Genomic DNA, 22,088 nt, shown 5'->3' on the forward strand with positions numbered 1-22,088 from the left:
GTATATGGCGCTTGATGAACATTTGTTCGCACTGACTGATTAATGAAATGACATCAATGCGATCCTTGTCTGTGCCAGAGAATTTTGGGGCAGTCTTATCCTCGTGATACACAAAAACGTGAGGTGTGGTTTTTAGATCAGCAGTATTTGTTTCTTGATTCATCTTTAATGATTGCCCTGTTAATTCAACTTGTACGAGTTTATCGATATGTGAGGGAATGGTAGAATATGTATGACCGGACCGGTGAACCCTGTTAAGTATATTGGCATACGTATTTAAGGCAGCTGCGAAGTCGATACTCTCAACATCTGAAGGGGTTTCCCACTCATCATCCGAAACTCCCGTATTTGTTTCCTTATCTATAACGTGTGGTGTGGGTTGTACAATGGGTGGGCTGTCTCTTAATTGTGAGTCTGATGTTGTGGCAATTTGTGTGTCATCTGGTATTAACGTGGGTGGTTGCGAAAATATTCCTGTCATTAAGATATGATGTTATGAAATACGCCTCTTGTTTATTTATGTCCTAGCAAACTAGATGATTAAATAAGTTGAATATAGCTAATTTTAGCACTGAGAAGAAATGAGCAAGTATAATTTTACCCACTTGATACAGATCGTAGAGGTGTGTCGATACAAAAGTCGATCTCGGAAGAAAATACAGGTTTGATTGAAGATCTCTTGATAATTCTAGTGGTGTGTTGATGGACGATATTACTCAGGAAACTCCATGGCCTGGTATTTGTAGTGGTTAACGGCTGTCCCAGGCAAACCTCAACATAGAACGTCGAATTTCCAACTTAACTGTGAAAATAAGTGAATATGAGTAGGAGCTATGTGAATAATGAGTAATGAGTAGTGGGTGAGAAGTGCCTGGTGTCCGTCACACGTTGCTTGGCATGGCAGACTCGCGTTGTGATGTCATCTCAGCACATGGTGACGTCGGCTTCCCACACTGGTAGCTGTGGTGAGTGAATGAGTAGCGATGAGTAACTTGAGTGAAGACGAGTGAGTAAGATGAGTTGTAAATCGTGTCTCACTCTTCGTTTGTTTGCTCCCTTTATTCTATGTGGAAGTTTTCTCTGTCCTTTTCTCTAGTGATTTATTCGTAGAGTTGTTAATTGTAGTTGATTGTAGATGGCTGTAGTTGATTGTAGATGGCTGTAGACTTTGTAGAACTGAAGCTAACCTTGTAGTCTCGGTTGCTTTTGTAGAAATTTGCTTTTAATTCGGAGACGATGTCCGCAGATTTGCTGGTTTGTCGTTAAGCTACTTGCAAGGCGTCGAGTGATCTCTTGACCTCTGCATCAGCGTAATGATCTGGGAGACGGAGGGGGCAGGAGCTGATATTGTTGGTTGTTGTCAATCTTGATATTTTGTAGGAATTTAATGTTGATTCGTAGACGAGGTTCGTATACGTTCGCTGCTACCAAATGTCGTAAAGACTTTGTAGTTAATTGTAGAGAAGTATATGTTAGACTTGTGGTCGAGCGGCTTTTATATCTTGTAGTAGTAGTTTCCCACCAGATGTCATGTAGTGACGGGAGAGGTAAAGAATAGTATGGGACTATCTTTATTTGTCTTGGAAATATTAAACAGGTATAATAGTATAAGTCCTGGGTAGCTACCTCCCTGTCTCGCTATCTGTCTCTCTCTCTCTGTTCTCAAGCTAATCTCCGTCTCGACCTCTCTATAGGGTCGCTTGTCTCCTTCTAAACTCTCTTTCCTGAAATCTCGTGTAGTAGGGTGTGTGTGTCCCGCACCTTCCTCATGGCAACAGAACCTTCTCACGAGAGGACTGCTGACAGCTATGAATCATCTCCTTACTGGCCGCTGTCGTCAGCTTTCCCCCGTGTAAGCGTTTAGCGCTGCTCGCTTCTCGCAAACACAACACCTTCTCATCATTTGACTTCCTGCTTCTATCTGTCTCTCTATCTATCTATTTATTTATCTATCTATTATGTAGTCCTATAAATCCCCCCCCCCCCCATTTTTTCCCTGAGCTAATATTAGTATCTGACAAATGTATGTGAAATGCATCTGTAAAGAAGTATCCAATAAAGAAATATGCATAAATTACTAAATTTGTAGAGCCAGGATTCCAGGGACATGCATATTAAGTGAATGGTTGTGTGGTCCATTTCACTAGGTATGCTGTTTATAGGTCACCCACTTTCATGTTTTGCCTTCTTTGTTTCTGGATTCTTCCTCCCCATTTTCAGGTGGACAGAAGGATTATGATGTGTGTGTGTGTGGGGGGGGGGATCCTACCCACCTCTTTTTTTTTTTTTTTTTGTTTTTTTTTTGTTTTTTTTTTTTTGTTGGGGTGGGGGAGAATTTAAGTTGTGATGATGATTTGTTAATTTGACATTTGATGGTCTACAGATGTGAAATGTTGATCTAGGTGACAGTCATAAGGGACTTTTGGAACCATAAGGTGAATTAGGCAAGAGCAAGTCTTGATATTGTTGAAGAATAAGTTTGTGCTCTTTATTTTTCATGGTACATGACCTAATTATTAATTAATTTATTTATTTGATTTTTTTTTGTGAACTTGGTCTCAGAATTTAGGAAATTTAGTATAAAAAGATATGCCATGCAGCACCTGGCCAGCCTCTTGCAACATGATGCATAAGTACCAGTGCTATGTTGATCGACCTAACAGGTGCCCTTTGACCTCGTCCGAGGACTTTTTCGGTCTGCCTCTTGCATCCCCTACTCCAAACGTTCATACTTCTCACTCTTTGCACCCAGTTGTCATCTTCCATTGCACATGTCCAGTCGGCCTTCCCCTCATCACCACCACACCAGTGCACTCCAGTCCCATCTTTCCTCTCAGCATTTCACTTAGCTACCCCTAGGCCTTGCATTCAAGAATACAATGCACATCCACCTAATCATTGTTGTTTCTGTACATTTGAATCTACAGATATCCTCCTTTACTGCCTAGGTCTCACTACTGCACAGCATGACGCTCTTAACACATGCTACATACAAAGATCCCCTAGCACGGAGGGAGAGCTTTCTCAGTGTCAGGATAGAGAACAGTTCCCTGAACTAACTGCAGTCACTTTTTCCTAACAACAGAGCTAGCTCCAACCCCACCTCCAACACATACATGTCCCATGAATAACAAAACTTGTCCACACAGTCAAGAGACTCACCGGCAAGATCAGTCCTTTCACACCTGACAGTTTCTACATGCTCTCCCTGACACACCACACACATGAAATCAGCATTATCTCATAGCCTTCCACTAATATCACATCTTATGTACCCAGGTATCACAAATACTGCACAAGATGGAATTACTTCCCACACCCTTGTGGCAAACCACACAAGGCCACTCTCCTGCTTTGACAGTATCACTACCAGCCTTAGATGTCATCACTTGTTTTATCTGTATTTACTGTCAGACCCTTGTGCCCCATTCCATCTCTTCACTTACTAAATCATTCTTCTGCATCCTTTACATACACCAATTCGTCACCATACATCTCACATTGGGAGTCCATTTCTGAAACATGTGAGAGAGCTTCAAGCACCATGACACATAGTAAGGGGCACAAAACTGACCCTTGATGCACGACAGCAGTCACAGAAAACTCATCACTCAAGTCTCCATTCACTATAACATGGGTGCGAGCACCCATGCTTAGCCATAACCACTCTAACCAGTTACTCCTTTATCCCAGGCTTTCTCATTGTCCACTTCATCACCTCCCTAGGGACAGTGTCAAAGGCCATCTCCAAATCAGAAAAATAAAGTGCAGCTCCCTTTTCTTTGCAGTATTTTTTTTCCTGAAGATGTTGAACAATGAATATGGCATCAGTGGTCCCTTTGCAGGCGTAAACCCAAACTGCATCTTGTCAATATTCACAGTTTCCCTAATCTTACCATCAAGGACTCTCTCCATTACCTTCGTTATCTGGTTCAGAAGTTTTGTCTGTAATTTTCTTTTTCCTGTGCATCACCCTTCCCGTTGTACACATTTATATTCACACCCTTCAGCCAGTCATCTTGGACAAAACACTCATAATCATATTTATCAAGTCAGAAACTAAACCCACTCATATTTCTTGTGAGGCCTTCATCATTTCAGCAGTCAACTCAGACACTCATGCTGATCCTGCCTCTTGCCCTGCTTGGAATTGCAGCATCAGTCAAAGGCCAAGGGTCAACCACTGGATCCTCTGACTCCAAACCTTCCAGTGAAACCCCTCATTCAGCAGCTGGTTATAATGCACCCTCCAGGCATCCTTATATCCTTACTGTCCACCACTACTTTGTCATCATATTTCACACACTGCTCATCTGTGATATCCCTGCTTTCCCCTCTTCATCCGATTTGCCACCTTCATTACCACATTCTTCCTTTCAGTGCTATTTAGGTTATCTGCTAAAAGTCTTTGAGTTTAGGTTGTCTACTAAAAGTCTTTGAGACTCGGATTTTGCCCTTTATTCTTCTTTTCTAACTGTATGCTTGGCAGCCAAGCATTTCTCTCTGATACCACCTCTTTTCCATTCCCGGAAAAGCCTTCTTTTCTCCTTAACTGCCTTTTACACCCTCATCCTGACCACCATACGAGCCAGACGTCCTCCTGGTCCGCTTTGCGAATACCCACAGCTAAGTGCCCTGTTTCAGTGTTTTGCATGTGTGATTACAATAGTGTGATACTTCTGAGTTCAGGTGAGTGATCTGGTCGCAAAGTTTAATCTGTTTCGTTTCGTTTCGTTTTTAAAGGCTCCAACATGCTTGCATGCATCGGCCTTGGTCACCTAATGGCGGCTCTCCATGCTGCACGATCTGTTCCAGCCTCCCTATTCAGTCCCTTAACCCTGAGGTCACATTTAATGACCTTGTCCCATGTCTTTCACAGTCTACCCCTCATAACCCCACCCTCAGTATTAACACTTCTAACCTTCCTCACCCAATTATCATCCCCCATCCTCTCCACAAGCCCAAACCATCACAATCTACCTATCCTCATCACAACACAAATACACTCCAGTCCCATCCTACCTCTCAACTCTTCCATCGTAAACCCAGCCTCCCCAGACCTTGGATGCAGGAACACACTACACATCCACCTAATCATTGTCATTTCTTTACGTCTGAGCCTGCGAATATCCTCCTCCTGTACTGCCCAGGTCTCACTACCATACAGCATTATACTCTAACACATGCTGCATACAAAGACCCCTTAGCATGTAGGAAGGGTCCTCTCAATGTCAGGAGAGGCAAGATCTCCCTGAACTTCTTCCAACCACTTCTCAGCCTAGCCACAGAGCTAGCTCCAGCCCCACCTCCAGCACACAACATGTCTCCCAAATAACAATACTCTTCCACACACTCAAGAGATTCACCAACAAGTTCAATCTTTTCACGCCTGACAATCTCCATCTGCTCTCCCTGACACGCCGCACACATAAAATCAGCATTATCTCGCAGTCTACTTCTGATACCACTACATCTCTTGTGCACCCATTTGTCACAAACACTGCACAAGATGGAATTACTTCCCACACCTTTGTGGCAAACTGCACATGGCCACTCTCCCTCGTCTTTGTCAGTACCACCACCAACCCTAGATATCATCGCTTTTGTTTTATCTGCATTTACCCTTAAGCCCTTCAGCCCCATACCATCTCTCCACTTCCTAAACCTTTCCTCCGCCTCCCTTTCGTTCTCTGCAATCAACACCAAGTCATCAGCATACAACATCTCCCATGGGAGTCTGTTTCTGAAGTTACATAAAAGGGCTTCAGGTACCATGATAAACAACATGGGACTCAAAACTGACCCCAGCGTTCACGGAAAACACATCACTCAAATCTCCATTCACTCTTACCTGGGTGTGAGCACTCACATACATAGCCATAACCACCCTAACCAACCACTCCTCCAAGCCAAGCTTTCTCATTGCCTGTGAAGTGTTAATACGGTTTGTTCATCGTCTGTGAGTGTTGCTGGTGGAGGAGTGTTTGATTAGCTTTGTTAAACAGTATTGAATAAGAGACTCAGTTTATTTCTGTGAATCTCTGTGCTGAGTGTAGTGCTTTGGAGGGTGATCTGCACGGTTCTAGGGTGAGAAGAAACAATTTATATCATATAAATAGTTTTGTTTTACCTTGGTGCTGTCTTTCTGTCCCTGATACGCAGTTGCTTCAGCCGTCTCCCGCCAGAGGGCCAGATGAGTTACCTTGAAAAACCATAGGAATTTGCGCATTGTTTATTTATTTTTTGGTCTCAGAACCAGTTTCGTAGTAATGGATTAAGATAGGATTCTTTACTATACCAGTGATCCATTATTTTATCACTGTAAACGATAAATCAGCAAAACAAGGGATTATGTCAGCGTTTAGTTACATTTTCAATGCCAGGCAAGTGTTGCTGTTATTGCCCAACATTTTTTTTTTTTTCCCTTTCTACTTGCACTAATTTTTACAGTGAAATATCTCCCATTTCTTTACAGGTAAGATATATATATATATATATATATATATATATATATATATATATATATATATATATATATATTTTCATATGTTGTGGCTTTTCAGGAGATAATAAACTTGTTTGTGTATTGTATGACCGTTCTGTGACTTTATAATTCAGATTGTAGTATAAGTTTTTGTGTTTGGGTATATCCCATGTTTACAGTTATCCTTACAGGTAGGATATAATTGTATGAAAATACAACATATGAAAATATGTTGTAACGTTTCAATGACAGTAAACTTATTTGTGTTTTGTAAGACTCCTTGTGACTTCCTTGTTGTTGTATTTCAGGTTGTATAATTTTAGTTCATTCCAGGTAACTGTTAGCTTTCCATTCTTTGTAACAGGTATATTACTAACCAGTAAGGTACCCATTCCTCTACAGTTCTAAACAGCAACAAGACCCCTACTAGTAGAACCTATAACCATAGCATAAATTGTCACTGTTCTAGCAGGCTTTGTATATGTAACTTATTCTTGTTCTAATATCTCTTCCAGGTACTAATCAGTATTATCGGATTCTTATTCTCTGATAAATCCTTGCAGTAACCTTGGATTTCAGAATGCTGTGGAACATTATTTGCGTAACCTGCTCCGGTTGTTTCACCGGATCCTTTTATACGGACCGCACCTTTGTTTGCAGAATGTGCAAACTTCGTCAGAGCCTGGAAGATAAGCTGACCGAGGCTACAAACAAAGTCAACAGCCTGACCCGAAAAGTTGATTTACTGGAGGAATTCATTGCGAGTAATGTCCGACACACTGCAGAGGATGATGTCACTGCTAGGCCAATTGCAGTCCAAGTTGACCATCCTCCTTCCACTGTAGTTACTTCTCTCCCCACCGTACAGAATGAGTTCCAGCCAGAGTGGAATGGTGCAAGGCTTGCAAGGAAAAGGAACATCATTCCAGTAACAACATACAACAAGTTTCAGATTCTTGTAGAAGTAGAGGAAGAGCCCCATGAGGCACGTGCTGTGGGGGACTCTTTCATATGTGGTCAGTTGGTTGAACTTTGCAGCAGGGCACCCTCTAAACGAAAGCGTTTTTGTATCCCAGGTGCAGGAGTAGATGATGTAACGGAGGCTGTGGATGATGTTTTTGAGAGTGTGGAAAATGACAGCCTAGTTATCATTCATTTATCTATCTGTCTATCTATTGCCAGACGCCTCAATCCCGTTTGGGGTGGCCACAAACAAATCGCCTCCAAGTCGCCCTGTCCCGCGCCATTTCACTGCCCTGCTCCCAGCTCACACCCCCCTCTCTCATATACCTCTCCACCCCATCCCTCCATCTCATCCTCGGCCTCCCCTTCCCTCTTCCCCCCTCCACCTCATTCACATACACACTCTTCCTCAGTCTTTCACCCTCCATCCTCTCCACATGGCCAAACCACCTCAGTGTGTTCCTCATAACGCTTCTTATCACATCCACATCCACACCACAACGCTCCATCATTTGTCAGCCTGTCTCTCCATGTGACTCCACAGGCTCCTCTTAAATAACTCATTTCCACTGCTCTCACTCTTGACTTGTGTCCTTCCAACAACGTCCAAGCTTCACTTCCATACATTAGAGTTGGTATCACAATACTGTCATGTAGTAACTTTTTCACTTCCATGCTCACTTCCCTGTTTCTTATCACTGCTTTCAAAGAACCAGCAACCTTTCTTCCCTGCTGTACCCTTTCAAGCACTTCACCCTCCAAACTTCCATCCTTACTCATCACACTACCCAAGTACTTAAATGTACTCACATTTTCCAATTCCTCACCATCCAACCTCGCTGTACATTCACTGACTTCACCTCTCTCAAAGACCATCACTTTACTCTTCCCTACATTCACCTTTAGATTCCGTTTCTTACACACTCTCCCAAACTCATCCACCAAGCCTTGCAGCTCCCCTTCGTCTGCACTCAACAACACAGTATCATCTGCAAACAACAGTACAGGGAATTTCCAAACACTATCCTCTCTCACCAGGGCCACTCCAACATCCACTACCCTACCTTGTACCTCTTTTATTACCCCATCCATGTACTGTACCGATTGAACAACCATGGAGACATGACACATCCCTGTTTCAACCCAACTTTCAAAGAGAAAAATTCACTTAGTTCACCATCCACACGCACTGCAGCCTTCGCACCATCGTACATACTCTTCACAGCATTCAACAATTTCCCATCTACTCCATATATTCTTAACACTTTCCACAATCCTTGTCTATCCACCCTGTCGTATGCTTTCTCCAAATCCACGAAAGCTGCATACAACTTCTTTCCCTTCTCTAGAAACTTTTCCACTAAAGATCTGAGAATGAGTATCTGATCTACACAACCTCTTCCCTTCCTAAAGCCTCCCTGTTCTTCTCCAACTAATTTCTCTAACTCTGTCAATAAGTATCCTACCATACACTTTCCTATTATAATAAGAAGACAAATGCCCCTATGATTACCACACACTTCTTTTTCCCCTTTTCCTTTGTACAAGGGAATAATTATACCTGACGTCCAGTCCAATCCTCCGGGACTCTACCTTCCTCCCAGGCCAATCTGCACATCTTCCACATCCATTCTACTACTCTCTCTCCCCCATGCTTCAGCATTTCACCACACACTCCATCAATTCCTGGGGCTTTCCTTGATTTAACTTTCTTCATTGCTTCCACAACTTCTATCCTACTGATTTCTTCTCGTCATTTCACCTCCCTCCTTCTCCCAGCCATTCCCCAGCCACTTATACGCGCATTACTTCCATCCTCTATGTTCAACAATTCCTTAAAGTGTTCTCTCCATCTGCTCATTTTTTCTCCCTTCTCCACTAGTAATCTACCATTTTTAACTTTCACTCCCTTGCTAACTTCACTTCCACCCTGTCTTACTCTTTTCACCTCTTTCCAGAACATTTTCTTACAGTCCCTCCACTTTACACTCAAATTCCTTCCAAATTCCTCATCCACTCTCTTCTTACTCTCTCTTACTAATCTTTTCACCTCTCTCTTTCTTTCTACATATAACACTCTCTTCTTCTGCCTCTCAACTTCTTCCATGCCTCTATTTCTCATCCATTCATTGTATGCTTTCTTCTTTAGTGCCACAGCCTGTCTCACCTCTTCAGTCCACCACTCTGTTCCTTGCACCCCCCTCCGTCTTCTCTTCCTTCCACACACCACATCACATGCTGCATATATTTCTTCTGTAAATATCCTGCATACACCTTCCACGTCTCCCATCTGCTCCAATTCATATTTGCCCAATTGTTCCTCCACTTCTCTCTTATACTCTGCCTTTTTCTCATCCTCTTGTAACCTTTCCACTCTCCTTGCAACTACTCCTTCCTCTCGTCTTTCCCTTCTTCTATTCCTCCATCTTACTTGAATCCTACTCCTGGCCACCACCAAGTAGTGGTCAGTAAGTCCACTCCCCCAACCTCTATAAGCTCTTGCATCCATTACACATCTTTGCATCCTTTCATCCACACACACACAATCAATCATTGCCTTCCTTTCATTCAGTTCACCACCCACCCTTCTCATCACTCGCCATGTATACCTGTGGATCATTTTATGCCTGAAGAGGGTATTGGCTATCACTAACCCCCTCCCAGCACAAATGTCCACTAACACACTCCCATTCTCATCTATCTCAGCAGGCACACCCCACTCACCAACTATTCCATCCACCTTCACATTCCCAACTTTACCATTCATATCACCGATCAAAAACACTTGCTCATTCCTTCCAAATTTTTCCATGCACACTTCTACATTTGTCCAGAACTTTTCTCTCACTCCTCTAGCACGATCTTGCGTTGGCGCATACACACACACAATCGCCCACATTTGTATTCCAACTTTCAACTTTACCCACTCAGTCCTTGACCCAACTGATCCATACTGTCTTATGCTCTTCTTCCATCTTTTACTCACAACTATACATACTCCTTCCTTTGCCCTCTCATTCTCACCTACTCCTGCACAGGCTAGTTATCATTCATACAGGTACAAATGATGTTGTACGGACCCGATCAGAGGAGCTGATAGAGAAGTACAAGAGGAGGATTCGATGCTAGAAGGAGAAAACTAACAAGATCTTAATTTCAGGAATACTCCTAAGGATTGGTACAGGGAATGCCTTCTTCAGTAAAGCTTTTAGTATAAATTATAGGGTCAGGTCACTTTGCCTGCAGGAAGGAGTTGAGTTCATAGACACGTGGAACCAGTTTTACGAGCAGCAAACACTATTTGCGAATGGACTACACTTGAATGTCATTGGTTCTGCCCGTCTCGGTCATTTGCTTAGTGATGGCGTAAATTTTTTCTGGAGAAAAAACAAGAATCAAGGGAGGCAAACGTAGATGTCATACAATCCGATGAATCAATAAGTAATGGAAGGTTTACACATCAGAAAGAAAAACACATTAAAGCTCTTCTTGTAAATGCGTATAGTCTGCGTAATAAATTTTCTGATTTAGAGGTCCATGTCTTTACTGAAGATTATGACGTAATTGGTATAACAGAATCGTGGCTAAATACTAAGCAAAGAGATTTTCTAGCAGGTTTAATTTACCAGGCTATCGCATTTTCAGTAGTGAAAGGAAGAATCGAGCTGGGGGTGGTGTGTTGTTATATATTAAATCAGGATTTCATCCAGTCGTAATCACCAAGCCAATTATTGAAAACATTGACACTATTTATATTCAGCTTAGAAATGAATCTTTTCATAAAATCACACTTGGGTTAATTTATCGTCCACCTGGTCAGCCACTCAACATTGATAATGAAATCTACAATCAAATTGCCGAAATATCTTGTATGCAAAGCACTGTAATATTTGGTGATTTTAATTTACTAGTTCCAAAATGGGGAGAAGCGCTATCCTTCCACACAGGGTTAGACCTATATACAAACTTGCATGAAAGTTCTTTGTATCAATTTGTAAATTATCCGACACTTGGAGCTAACATCCTAGATCTTGTCTTAGCCACATCAGAAAATGCAGTAAGTAATGTTATTGAAGGAGAAGAATTTAGGACAAGTGATCATTGCACAGTTACATTTAACATTAAAATCTGTGAAGACAGGGTGAGGGCCAGTTGTGAGAAAGTGGAGGGCAAATTTTAAGAAATTAAAGTCAGTTGTTGGTGGAGGTAACTGGCATCCTATTGCCGAAACTTTAGATATCAATGATGCGTGAAATTATTTTACAGAAACACTCAACAGTGCTGTCAGGTTATGTATTCCAGTGTGCAACAGAGGCCTGCCAAAAATTCTAAACCCAAATGGTGGAACTCTGACATAAAACATTGTCTGGAAGCAAAAAATCTTGCATATAAAAAGTACACTACCACAAAGACTGAAAGTGATAAAAATAAATACAATGCCCTTCAACAGAAAGCCAAAAAATTAATTAAATGCAGTAAGAAAAACCTTGAGACACATATTGCAAGTACAGTGACTCCTCAAAATACGAAAGGGATAGGGACCAAAAAAAAAACTTTCATATTCCGAAATTTCGTATATCGAAACGATTTTCCCCATTGAAATATACATATAAAGGGGAGAATGCGTTCCAGGACCCCATTGGACCCCCCATTAAAACTTTACCTCTCCTATTTAGAAGTATGCAATACACATATACAGTACTATACTATTGTCTATCTATCTATCTATAGCCCGACGCCCTAATCCTGCAAAGGGTGGCCGCAGACAAAACGCCTCCAAGTCACTCTGTCACCCACCATTTGACTACCCTCCCCCCAACTCATCCCCCCCTCCGTCATATACCTTTCAACTCCATCCCTCCACCTCATCCTCGGTCTACCCCTCCCTCTCCCTCCCTCCATCTCACCTACATACACCCTCTTAGTCAGTCTTTCATTCTCCATTCTCTCCACATGTCCGAACCACCTCAGTGTATTTCTCCTAATCTTTTCAGCCACATCCACGTCTACCCCACAACGTTCCTTCACTTCTTCATTCGTCAACCTGTCCCTCCACGTCACTCCACATGCTCCTCTCAAGTAACTCATTTCCACTGCTCTCACTCTTGACTTATTCCCCTCTTGCAAGGTCCACGCCTCGCTTCCATACGTCAGGGTAGGGATCACAATACCATCATGCAGTGACTTCTTAACTTCCATACTCACCTCCCTATTTCTCATCACTGCTTTCAGTGTACCAACAACCTTTCTTCCCTGCTGTACCCTTTCACGTACTTCATCCCCCAAAGTTCCATCCTTACTCATCACACTACCCAAGTACTTGAATGCACTCACATTCTCCATATCCTCACCATCCAACCTCACTGCACACTCTGTGACTTCATTCCTCTCAAACACCATAACTTTACTTTTGTTTACATTAACTTTCAGCTTCCTCCTCCTACACACTGTCCCAAATTCATTCACCAAACCTTGCAACTCCCATTCATCTTCACTCAACAATACTGTATCATCAGCAAACAGCAACACTATTGTACAGACATATAAAAGTACAACATACATCTAATTACTGTAGTATTAGTACACCGTACAGTTAAATATAGACCTGTGCTGCGGCTGGAGATTCGTGTCGTTGATATGGTGCTAAGTCCATGCGAAAGCTGCGGGTACTCGTGGCTTGGCAGACGGCTGAAGATGAAGAGAAGGAGGCGGCCATCTTCTTGTACATTTCCTTTTTCTTCGTCACAGTCCCAACGGTTGATGGTGCAAGGCCTAAAGCTCGCCCAATCTCCGAGACTCCCTGTCCCTCCTTGTGGCGTCATATTATTTCCAATTTCCTCTCAGGAGTGAGAGTACGATGCTGTTTCTTCTTTGCATCTGGTTCCCCGGATGCTGGAGATGATGCAAGGCGCTTGGTAGGCATGGTGAAAATACAAAAAGGCGAAAAACAGCGTAACATACAGCGAAGCTGAGAGGAGAGGACGGACATAACTGGGAAGCGCGTGAAAATGTATTTACCAGAGAGAGGTTAGTTCGTTTTCTTGACGCAAGCGAGTGCGGCGCTGTGCAGTGTGCCCATTTTGAATTTTTCCTATTTTCTCTCATCGTTTTTCGTACCATAGAGACAGATACTTTCGTATTGTGGAATTTGTCCAACATTTATCGCTTTCGTACCATTGGAAATTCGTACTTTGAGTATTCGTATTTCAAGGACTCACTGTATCAGTAAAACAAATCCCAAAGAATTTTTCAGTTATGTAAGAAGCAAAAAGGTAACAACTCCGACAATCGGTCCCTTAATCACAGATAACGGTGAGCACACTGATGATGAAACTATGATGGCGAAAATTCTTAATATTTTCTCTGCGTCAGTATTTACAACAGAAAATATACATACGATTCCTCTTGTTCCCCCATTCTTATAGAAGAGGACAACAAAATCACTGACATTACAGCTAGTGATCACAACGTACTACTTGCAATTAGCATTTTTAAAAGATAATAAAACACCAGGACCGGACAAAATATCTCCATGTGTTTTGAAGGAACCACAGAATAAAATATCAAAGCCCTTATCTGAACTTTTTAACCTATCACTTAAGAGCAGTAAGGTGCCACATGAATGGAAACTTGCTAATGTAACCCCAATATTCAAAAAAAGCAACAGAACAGTCAGAAAACTACCGTCTAATTAGTTTAACATCGGTGATTTGCAAATTGCTTGAAACTGTTATCAGACAAGTTTGTGAAACAGATTCAAACAATCTCATCAAAGATTCTCAACGTGGTTTTCGTGATAATCGCTCTTGCCTCACGAATCTGCTGGACTTTTTCAATGGTATAGTGAGCATGTATGATGACATTAAATCAGCAGATGTTGTTTACCTTGATTTTCAAAAGACTTTTGACAAAGTTCCACACAAAAGACTCCTTCAAAAGCTACAGGCACGTGGTTTCAGCGGCAGGGTCCTTGGGTGGGTTGAAGATCGGCTCACTTGACGACAGCAAAGAGTTGTAATAAACGGAAAAGAGTCAGACTGGATAAACATTACAAGCGGAGTGCCGTAGGGTTCAGTGTTAGGTCCTGTTCTTTTCTTAATATATATCAATGATATGAAGGATTATGTTGTAAAATTCAAAATTTGCTGACGATACTAAAAGAGGTAACAGAGCAGATACAGCACTGCAAAGACAGGCAATTCAGAGAGAACTTGATCAACTGTTTAACTGGGCCCAAGTTTGGCAAGTGGATTTCAACATTAATAAATGCAAAGTGCTAAACATTGGCAGTAAAAATATAAGAGCTAGTTATAACATGAATAATGTCCAACTTGATAGGGTAAACCATGAAAAAAACTTGGAATTATAATAACAAATGATTTGAAACCAAGCAAACAATGCACAGAAGCTGTGAAAAAAGCCAATAAATTGATTGGATTCATAGGTAGAGCATTGGAATATAAATCCGATAATATTGTCCTCACTTTGTATAATTCCTTAGTACGCCTGCACTTGGAGTATTGCGTTCAGTTTTGGTCACCGTATTATAAAAAGGATTTGGATAAGCTTGAAAGAGTGCAGCGAAGGATGACAAAGATGATACCTAGATTGAGAAATAAATCATACGAGGAACGTTTAGAAGCCCTGAATTTATTTACCATAACTAAACGGAGGTTACAGGGAGATCTGATTCATGTACAGTATTCAAAATATTCAAAGGACATGATAACATGGCTGTTGATAAATACTTCACAGTTGATCACTCAAATTATACTAGGGGCAATGGGTTAATAATTGGCAAACGATTCCAGTCACATGAACCTAAGCATTTCTTCTTCAATAGAGTCGTAATATATGGAATAAATTGCCCTCCAGTGTAGTAAATTCTAATACAGTACTAACCTTTAAAGGTCGCCTCAATAAGTATTTATCAACTAACTCCCAGCTTAATATGTTTACTCCCAAATAAAACACTTGTGTATGTATAATTTTTTATTATATTTTATTTAATTATTTTTTTAGAGCCTGGATCAATTTATGAATGCAAATATAGTATATGCACAGACTAGGATGTGCACAGATAGCCCTGTGTTAATGGTTACTACTCATACTTTCGACCTATGATGGGCTGTGGATCACTGAGGGTCCCTGTTAGTGAAGTGACCACCATTGGGATTTTTTTAATGTACCAAGGGCCACTGCTCCAGGAGGTGACTTGTGTGCTTGTCCCACATGGGAAAGCTCCAAGCCTCAGTGGAATGAACGGAGCTGGGGCCTGCTTGCTGCCTACCTTAATACTGTAGTGCCAGGCAAGGCTGCCGCACCACCCCTGAACATCCACACTGCACTGGGCAATTTCCACGCTGTGTCCGCAGACGCCCCGTTAACTCAACGTACCCGTACATGTTGTCATGCGGTATTTATTATTCGATTATTCATTTTACTTTACTACTTTCTCTTTCAGGTTATTCTTACATGTAGCTTATAGATAAAGTATTATAGGAAGTAACTTTTCCATTTCAGTCTTTCCTATGAAACTTCCATGCCAGTTTTTCCATGCATGGTGGTTTTTCCCACTTTTTCCTACCAGTTTTAACTGGAGGGTTTGGAGGTGAGGGGAGCCTTCTTGCTTTACTATCCTTATCATTCAGCATGTAGAGTTAGATCTTGTAGTCATAGCCCACCCTAACAAACAGCCTCAAAAGGACCATAAGGTCTGTTGTTGTTTGCTTTCCTTTGTACTCCTTTGTACATCTTGGTGGGCCCCTTGTCCTTCCACACACTTATCAGCAGTTCTCAGGATTATTTATGACTGAGTTCTGTACTGTTCATTAACACGTCAGTCAACATCTCCCTGTTCAGTCACAACTCCACTCATCTTGCTGTGGAGGGCATCCCCCTCTTTTCCAACTTACTCCATCCATTTTATTGGGATGTACGGTGGGCCAAAACTGAATGTGGATACGGAGATAGTTATACTTGAGATGGTACCAAGATTCTAGGGGCTTGAATGATGTATGAGCAAATGTCTGTACCAAGATTCTAGGGGGTTGAATGTTGTATAAGCAAATGTCTGACCCACTTCATTGAACATGCTGGTGATAGTCCTCCATCTTTCTTATGTTCTCTTTCCTTGTTTTGGGATTCTACCTTCTTCTGTTGTAAGTGGGAGAAATTGTTAGTTTGAAAAGTGATCACGATAATGAGTACCATCAAGTGCAGTATACATTAACCAACCATTCGGTGGTCTAGAATCTAGTACAATGGGCTCACACAGTATGTGAGTGGATAGGCAGTCCACAACCTCGCTTACTGTGAATACATAATCTTATGGGAAAAATAACATATGGGCGAGACCCCCTCAAACCTTGATTTTTCTTTTAACCGTAGAAACATAATAAAGGGAAAATTATTAAGACATATGCTACAGATATAGCTAAAATAACAAAAATATGGTCAGTCACTTTAACAACAGTAGACGACAGGCCTGATGGACTTACTAGCAAGGGTTTCAAGGTGTGGCAACACACTTAGAGTGCTCCCGCCGCACGAGCTGCACCATGCGTGTTTAACAGGTGCCAATGTTGTATTATTCCAAGCTCTGACAAGAGAAATTTATGGTCTGTCGACTGTTATATTTCTTCCAGAATGCAGCAACAGTCATTATGGTGGGGGTTGCAGGTATGCCAAGTAGAACAGGTGAGTCAGGTGGGACTCTGGAGGTGGCGGGGAGGCAGCTGGTGAGTCAGGTGGGGCAGTGGAGGTGGAGGGGACGTCGGCGGGTGAGTCAGGGGAGGTGGTGAGGGGATGATCCTCCCCCTTGCTACTGCTCACATTTTCGGCAGTTTCCTTCATCTCTTCTTGTTTGTCTGTTTCATTCCTCATCTTGTTATGGACATATCTGCAGTATAACATCTTGGCATTCGCAAAATAACCGTTAAGTGAATCCAAACATTATTGTAGGTACTAGGTATTTATTCTAACTTACCGTTATTTCTGGAAACGTTATTGTCGAAGCTGTTATTGGCGAGATCTTACTGTAGACTCCTCTTGAGCACCTTCCCCATGAGCCTCTAACATCACGATGGGCGCATCGTGTGGGGAGGGTGGGGGGGGTGGGGGGGTCATGTAGTCTGGGAAAATAGCGGTTTTGGGCCACTCCTTTCCTCTGCCTCGCGTATTGTGGGCTAAACTTGCGCGTTCAAAGTTTTATGGTTATGCTTTTTGTTCACTCGTGTACTATGCGATTTGCGCACTGTGCTCACACGTATTTTGCGAGCCCACTGTAGTCTAGCCTCTACCCTTGTAGCTCAGAGTGTATTATGAAACTGATTGGTTTCATTTTTTTTATAATTATTAATTTAGGCACGTAATGAATTAACACATAATTTAACATAGTAAAGTAGCACAAAAATTAATAGACAATGGATTAGCACAGTTTAAGAATTGAGGCAATGTTTTTCTTTCTTTTTCTTTTTTTTTTTTTTTCAGGAGGAAGTTGAGGAAGTTGGGGAGGCAATGGAAGAGGAGGAAGAAATGGAGTTGCAACAAAAGGCTGCCCCAGAGTGAGTTCTATCATCTATCTATCTATCTATCTATATTCAGTATATATATATATATATATATATATATATATATATATATATATATATATATAATGTATCTATCTATCTACATATGTATATATACAGTAAAAGCTCGATTAACTGGAATGCACAGGGATTCTTCCATTCTGGATATGGAATTTTCCGGATAATCGAATATTACTCTTAGAAATTTTCTGAGAGGTCAAACAAATGAAATAGTACCAAACTTGGAACTTTATTTCATAAAATAACCATCCACTCACTCAATGTAGTGCTGCTCTCGGGTGTCTGCCCATTCCTCTCCATCCTTCTTTCCATCCATTCTCTTCTGTCTTTCTTTCCTTCCTTCTTTCTTTGTCCTTCTGCCTACGGGTGACTTTACACTCTCTCTTATGTCTTTCTTTCCTTCATTCTTTCCTCTTCCATCAGCCTGTGGGTGACTCTACACTGAGTGACAAGCCAAATGGTTTCCTGTACACCAGGAAAGCATTTACTACACTGGGTGGTAACCATATAACCAGATTTTGGCGCCTGGTGGTTTTAGTGGGTAATTATTGCGCTCCAATCGGATTGAGCCGGTGAAGGTTTATATCCAAGGGATGGTTGGGGTTGATTGCTCATGTAATACCACTCAGGGATGAGTGAGGCTGGTCACTCTCATCTTAAATGTCGGGACCAACTGCCTAGCCCCGGGCTCCTACGCTCCTCATGGGGCAGTGTAGGATTAGATGAAGGATGGATGGACATTATTCAGTATTAGATACAGTACAGGCACACTCACACTTACTAATATCTGCCCAGGGGTGACCCCCTCGTACCTCAGAATACCCAGGGAAGAGAGGAGGGGGGGATGAAACAAGCTCCACCTGCCACTACCCCAGCGCCCGACCATACCCATACCCAATCCCCCACTCCACCCGTCATTATTAACTGGCAGTTACATCTCAAGCTGTTTTCATGCTTAACGCTCATGGTCCCACTAATACAAACAAAGAATATTAGGATATGTTAAAAGAATATAACTATCAATATGTTGCTGCAAGAAATTAATGCACTATGATCGTTTCGTTTCGTTTCATTTTTAAAGGCTCCAACATGCTTGCATGTGTCGGCCTTGGTCACCTAATGGCGGCTCTACATGCTGCACGATCCATTGCAGCCTCCCTGTTCAGTCCCTTAACCCTAAGGTCACACTTAATGACCTCGTCCCATGTCTTTCTCGGTCTACCCCTCATAACCCCACCCCCAATATTAACACTTCTCACCTTCCTCACCCAATTATCATCCCCCATCCTCTCCGCATATCCAAACCACCTCAATCTACCTCTCCTCATCACAACACCAATACACTCCAGTCCCATCCTACCTCTCAACTCTTCCATTATAAACCCAGCCCCTCCAGGCCTTGGACGCAGGGACGCACTGCACATCCACCTAATCATTGTCATTTCTGTACGTCTGAGCCGGCGAATGTCTTCCTCCTTCACTGCCCAGGTCTCACTGCCATACAGCATTACACTCCTAACACATGCTGCATACAAAGACCCCTTAGCACGTAGGGAGAGCCCTCTCAATGTCAGGAGAGGCAAGAGCTCCCTGAACTTCTTCCAACCACTTCTCACCCTAGCCACAGAGCTAGCTCCAGCCCCACCTCCAGCACACAACATGTCTCCCAAATAACAAAACTCTTCCACACACTCAAGAGATTCACCAGCAAGTTCAATCCTTTCACGTCTGACGATCTCCACCTGCTCACCCCGGCACACCGTACACATAAAATCAGCATTATCTCGCAGTCTACCTCTGAGAGTAAAACAAATACATTAATAATGGCCACCTCAGGCCTCCTGTGTTGGGTGCACTGCTTTGCAAACACACACACACACACACACGCACACAGTATATATGATACGAAATAATGTGATTCACGAAGGATGTGAAGTGAGGAAGTCTGTGGACAACAAAAGGCTGCCCCAGAGTGAGTTTTACCATCGATTTATATCCATCCATCCATCATCCAGTCCTACATTGCCCCATGAGGAGTGTAGGAGCCCGGGGCTAGGCAGTTGGTCCTGACATTTAAGATGAGAGTGACCAACCTCACTCATCCCTGAGTGGCATTACGTGAGCAATAAACCCCAACCATCCCTTGGATGTAAACCTTCACTGGCTCAATCTGACTGGAGCGCAATAATTAACCACTAAACCACCAGGCACCAAAATTTGGTTATATGGTTACCACCCAGCATAGTAAATGGTTTCCTGGTGTACAGGAAACCATTTGGCTTGTCACTTAGTGTAGAGTCACCCACAGGCAGAAGGAAGAGGAAAGAATGAAGGAATGAAAGACAGAAGAGGGAGTGTAAAGTCACCCATAGGCAGAAGGACGAGGAAAGAATGAAGGAAAGAAAGATAGAAGAAGATGGAAGGAAAGAAGGATCGAGAGGACAGGGCAGACACCTGAGAGCAGCACTACATTGAGTGAGTGGATGGTGAGCGCTCCCACCTACCACAAATATATATATATGATACGAAGAAATGTGATTCATGAGGGATTTGGAGTGAGGAAGTCTTTGGACAACAAAAGGCTGTCCCAGAGTGAGAGTTACCATCTCTCTCTCTCTCTCTCTCTACACACACACACACACACACACACACACACACATATATGATACAAAATAATGTGATTCATGACGGATGTGGAGTGAGGAAGTCTGTGGACACCGGAATCAAAGAGAGTGTACTGAGATGGTATGGTCATGTGGAGAGAATGGGTAACAGTAGAGTGGTGAAAAAGGTATATCTGAGCGAATTTGAAGGAGGGAGGAGGCAAGGTAGGCCAAGGAGAAAGTGGAGGGATGTGGTGGATGAGTGTGTGAGGAAGAGAAGTTTGGAAGTTGGTGAGGCTATAGGACTGACAAGAGATTGAGGTGGCTGGATGAATATTGTGAGGAGAAGCACATGGTCGGGGATTTGGCACCCCTTTTAACGTGACAGTGTCTAGATTGACTCCGTCGGATACGTTTATGTGAAGTAACAATATGTGGTGAATGTTTTTGGCGTATCAGATAGAGCCAGGATTCTGGGGTCTTGAATGGTGAGTGAATGGAAGCATGGCTCAATGGATTTGGCAAAGTTGGTCTGTCTGGATGTTGCTACTCACCCTGCCCAAGGGTGGGAAAACAGGTCCGGATGATGATGATGTACAGTAACTTCATATATATATATATATATATATATATATATATATGCACACCATCTATTCCATCAATCATCTAATCCTGTGTTGCCCCATGAGGAACGTAGGAGCCCGGGGCTAGACAAGTTGGTCCTGACATTTAAGATGAGAGTGACCCAGCCTCACTCATCTCTGAGTGGCATTACGTGAGCATTAACCCCAACCACCCCTTGGATATAAACCTTCACCAGCTCGGTCTGATTGGAGTGCCACAATAACTCACTAAACCACCAGGCGCCATAATTTGGTTTTATGGTTACCACCCAGTGTAGTAAATGGTTTCCTGGTGTACAGGAAACCATTCGGCTTGTTACTCATTGTAGAGTCACCCATAGGCAGAAGGAACAGAAAAGAATGAAGGAAAGAAAGACAAAAGAGGGAATGTAAAGTTACCCGTATAGGACGAGGAAAGAATAAAGTAAAGAAAGACAGAAGAGGAAGGAAGGAAAGGAGGTAGAGGAAAGGGCAGACACTCGAGAGCAGTACTACATCGAGTGAGTCGATGGTGAGTGCCCCCACCTACACATATGTATGTATGTGTGTGTGTGTGTATATATATATATATATATATATACATATATATATATATATATATATATATATACAGTACACTCGCGTCCAACACGCGTTAGTCCAGCACGATTCACGTCCAGCACGGAGAGCAAATAATTAGTATTATTTAATACGATTTAATTACTGTAACACGAGTGTGTTAGCATAACACGCACAGAGCTCCGAGAAGTGGGCAAAATCCACAGAGTTCACCTCTAGCACGATCACCTCCGGTCCAACACGGTCATATTGGACATTCCCATGA

At 42.4% G+C, this 22,088-nt stretch overlaps 1 protein-coding gene across 1 annotated transcript in view; it reads left to right on the forward strand.

The window, feature by feature from the left end:
- Positions 1-22,088, forward strand: part of LOC145407011 (uncharacterized) — a 186,090-nt gene that overhangs the window by 159,120 nt on the left and 4,882 nt on the right. The window contains exon 16 of the mRNA XM_080278025.1: positions 17,939-18,012. Coding sequence (XP_080134151.1) covers positions 17,939-18,012 — 74 coding nt within the window. The remainder of the gene's footprint in view (positions 1-17,938; positions 18,013-22,088) is intronic.

This window comes from Coenobita brevimanus, chromosome 72 (assembly GCF_032717465.1).
Source record: "Coenobita brevimanus isolate Jiangsu-jjx chromosome 72, ASM3271746v2, whole genome shotgun sequence".
NCBI classification, from domain to species: Eukaryota; Metazoa; Arthropoda; class Malacostraca; order Decapoda; family Coenobitidae; genus Coenobita; species Coenobita brevimanus.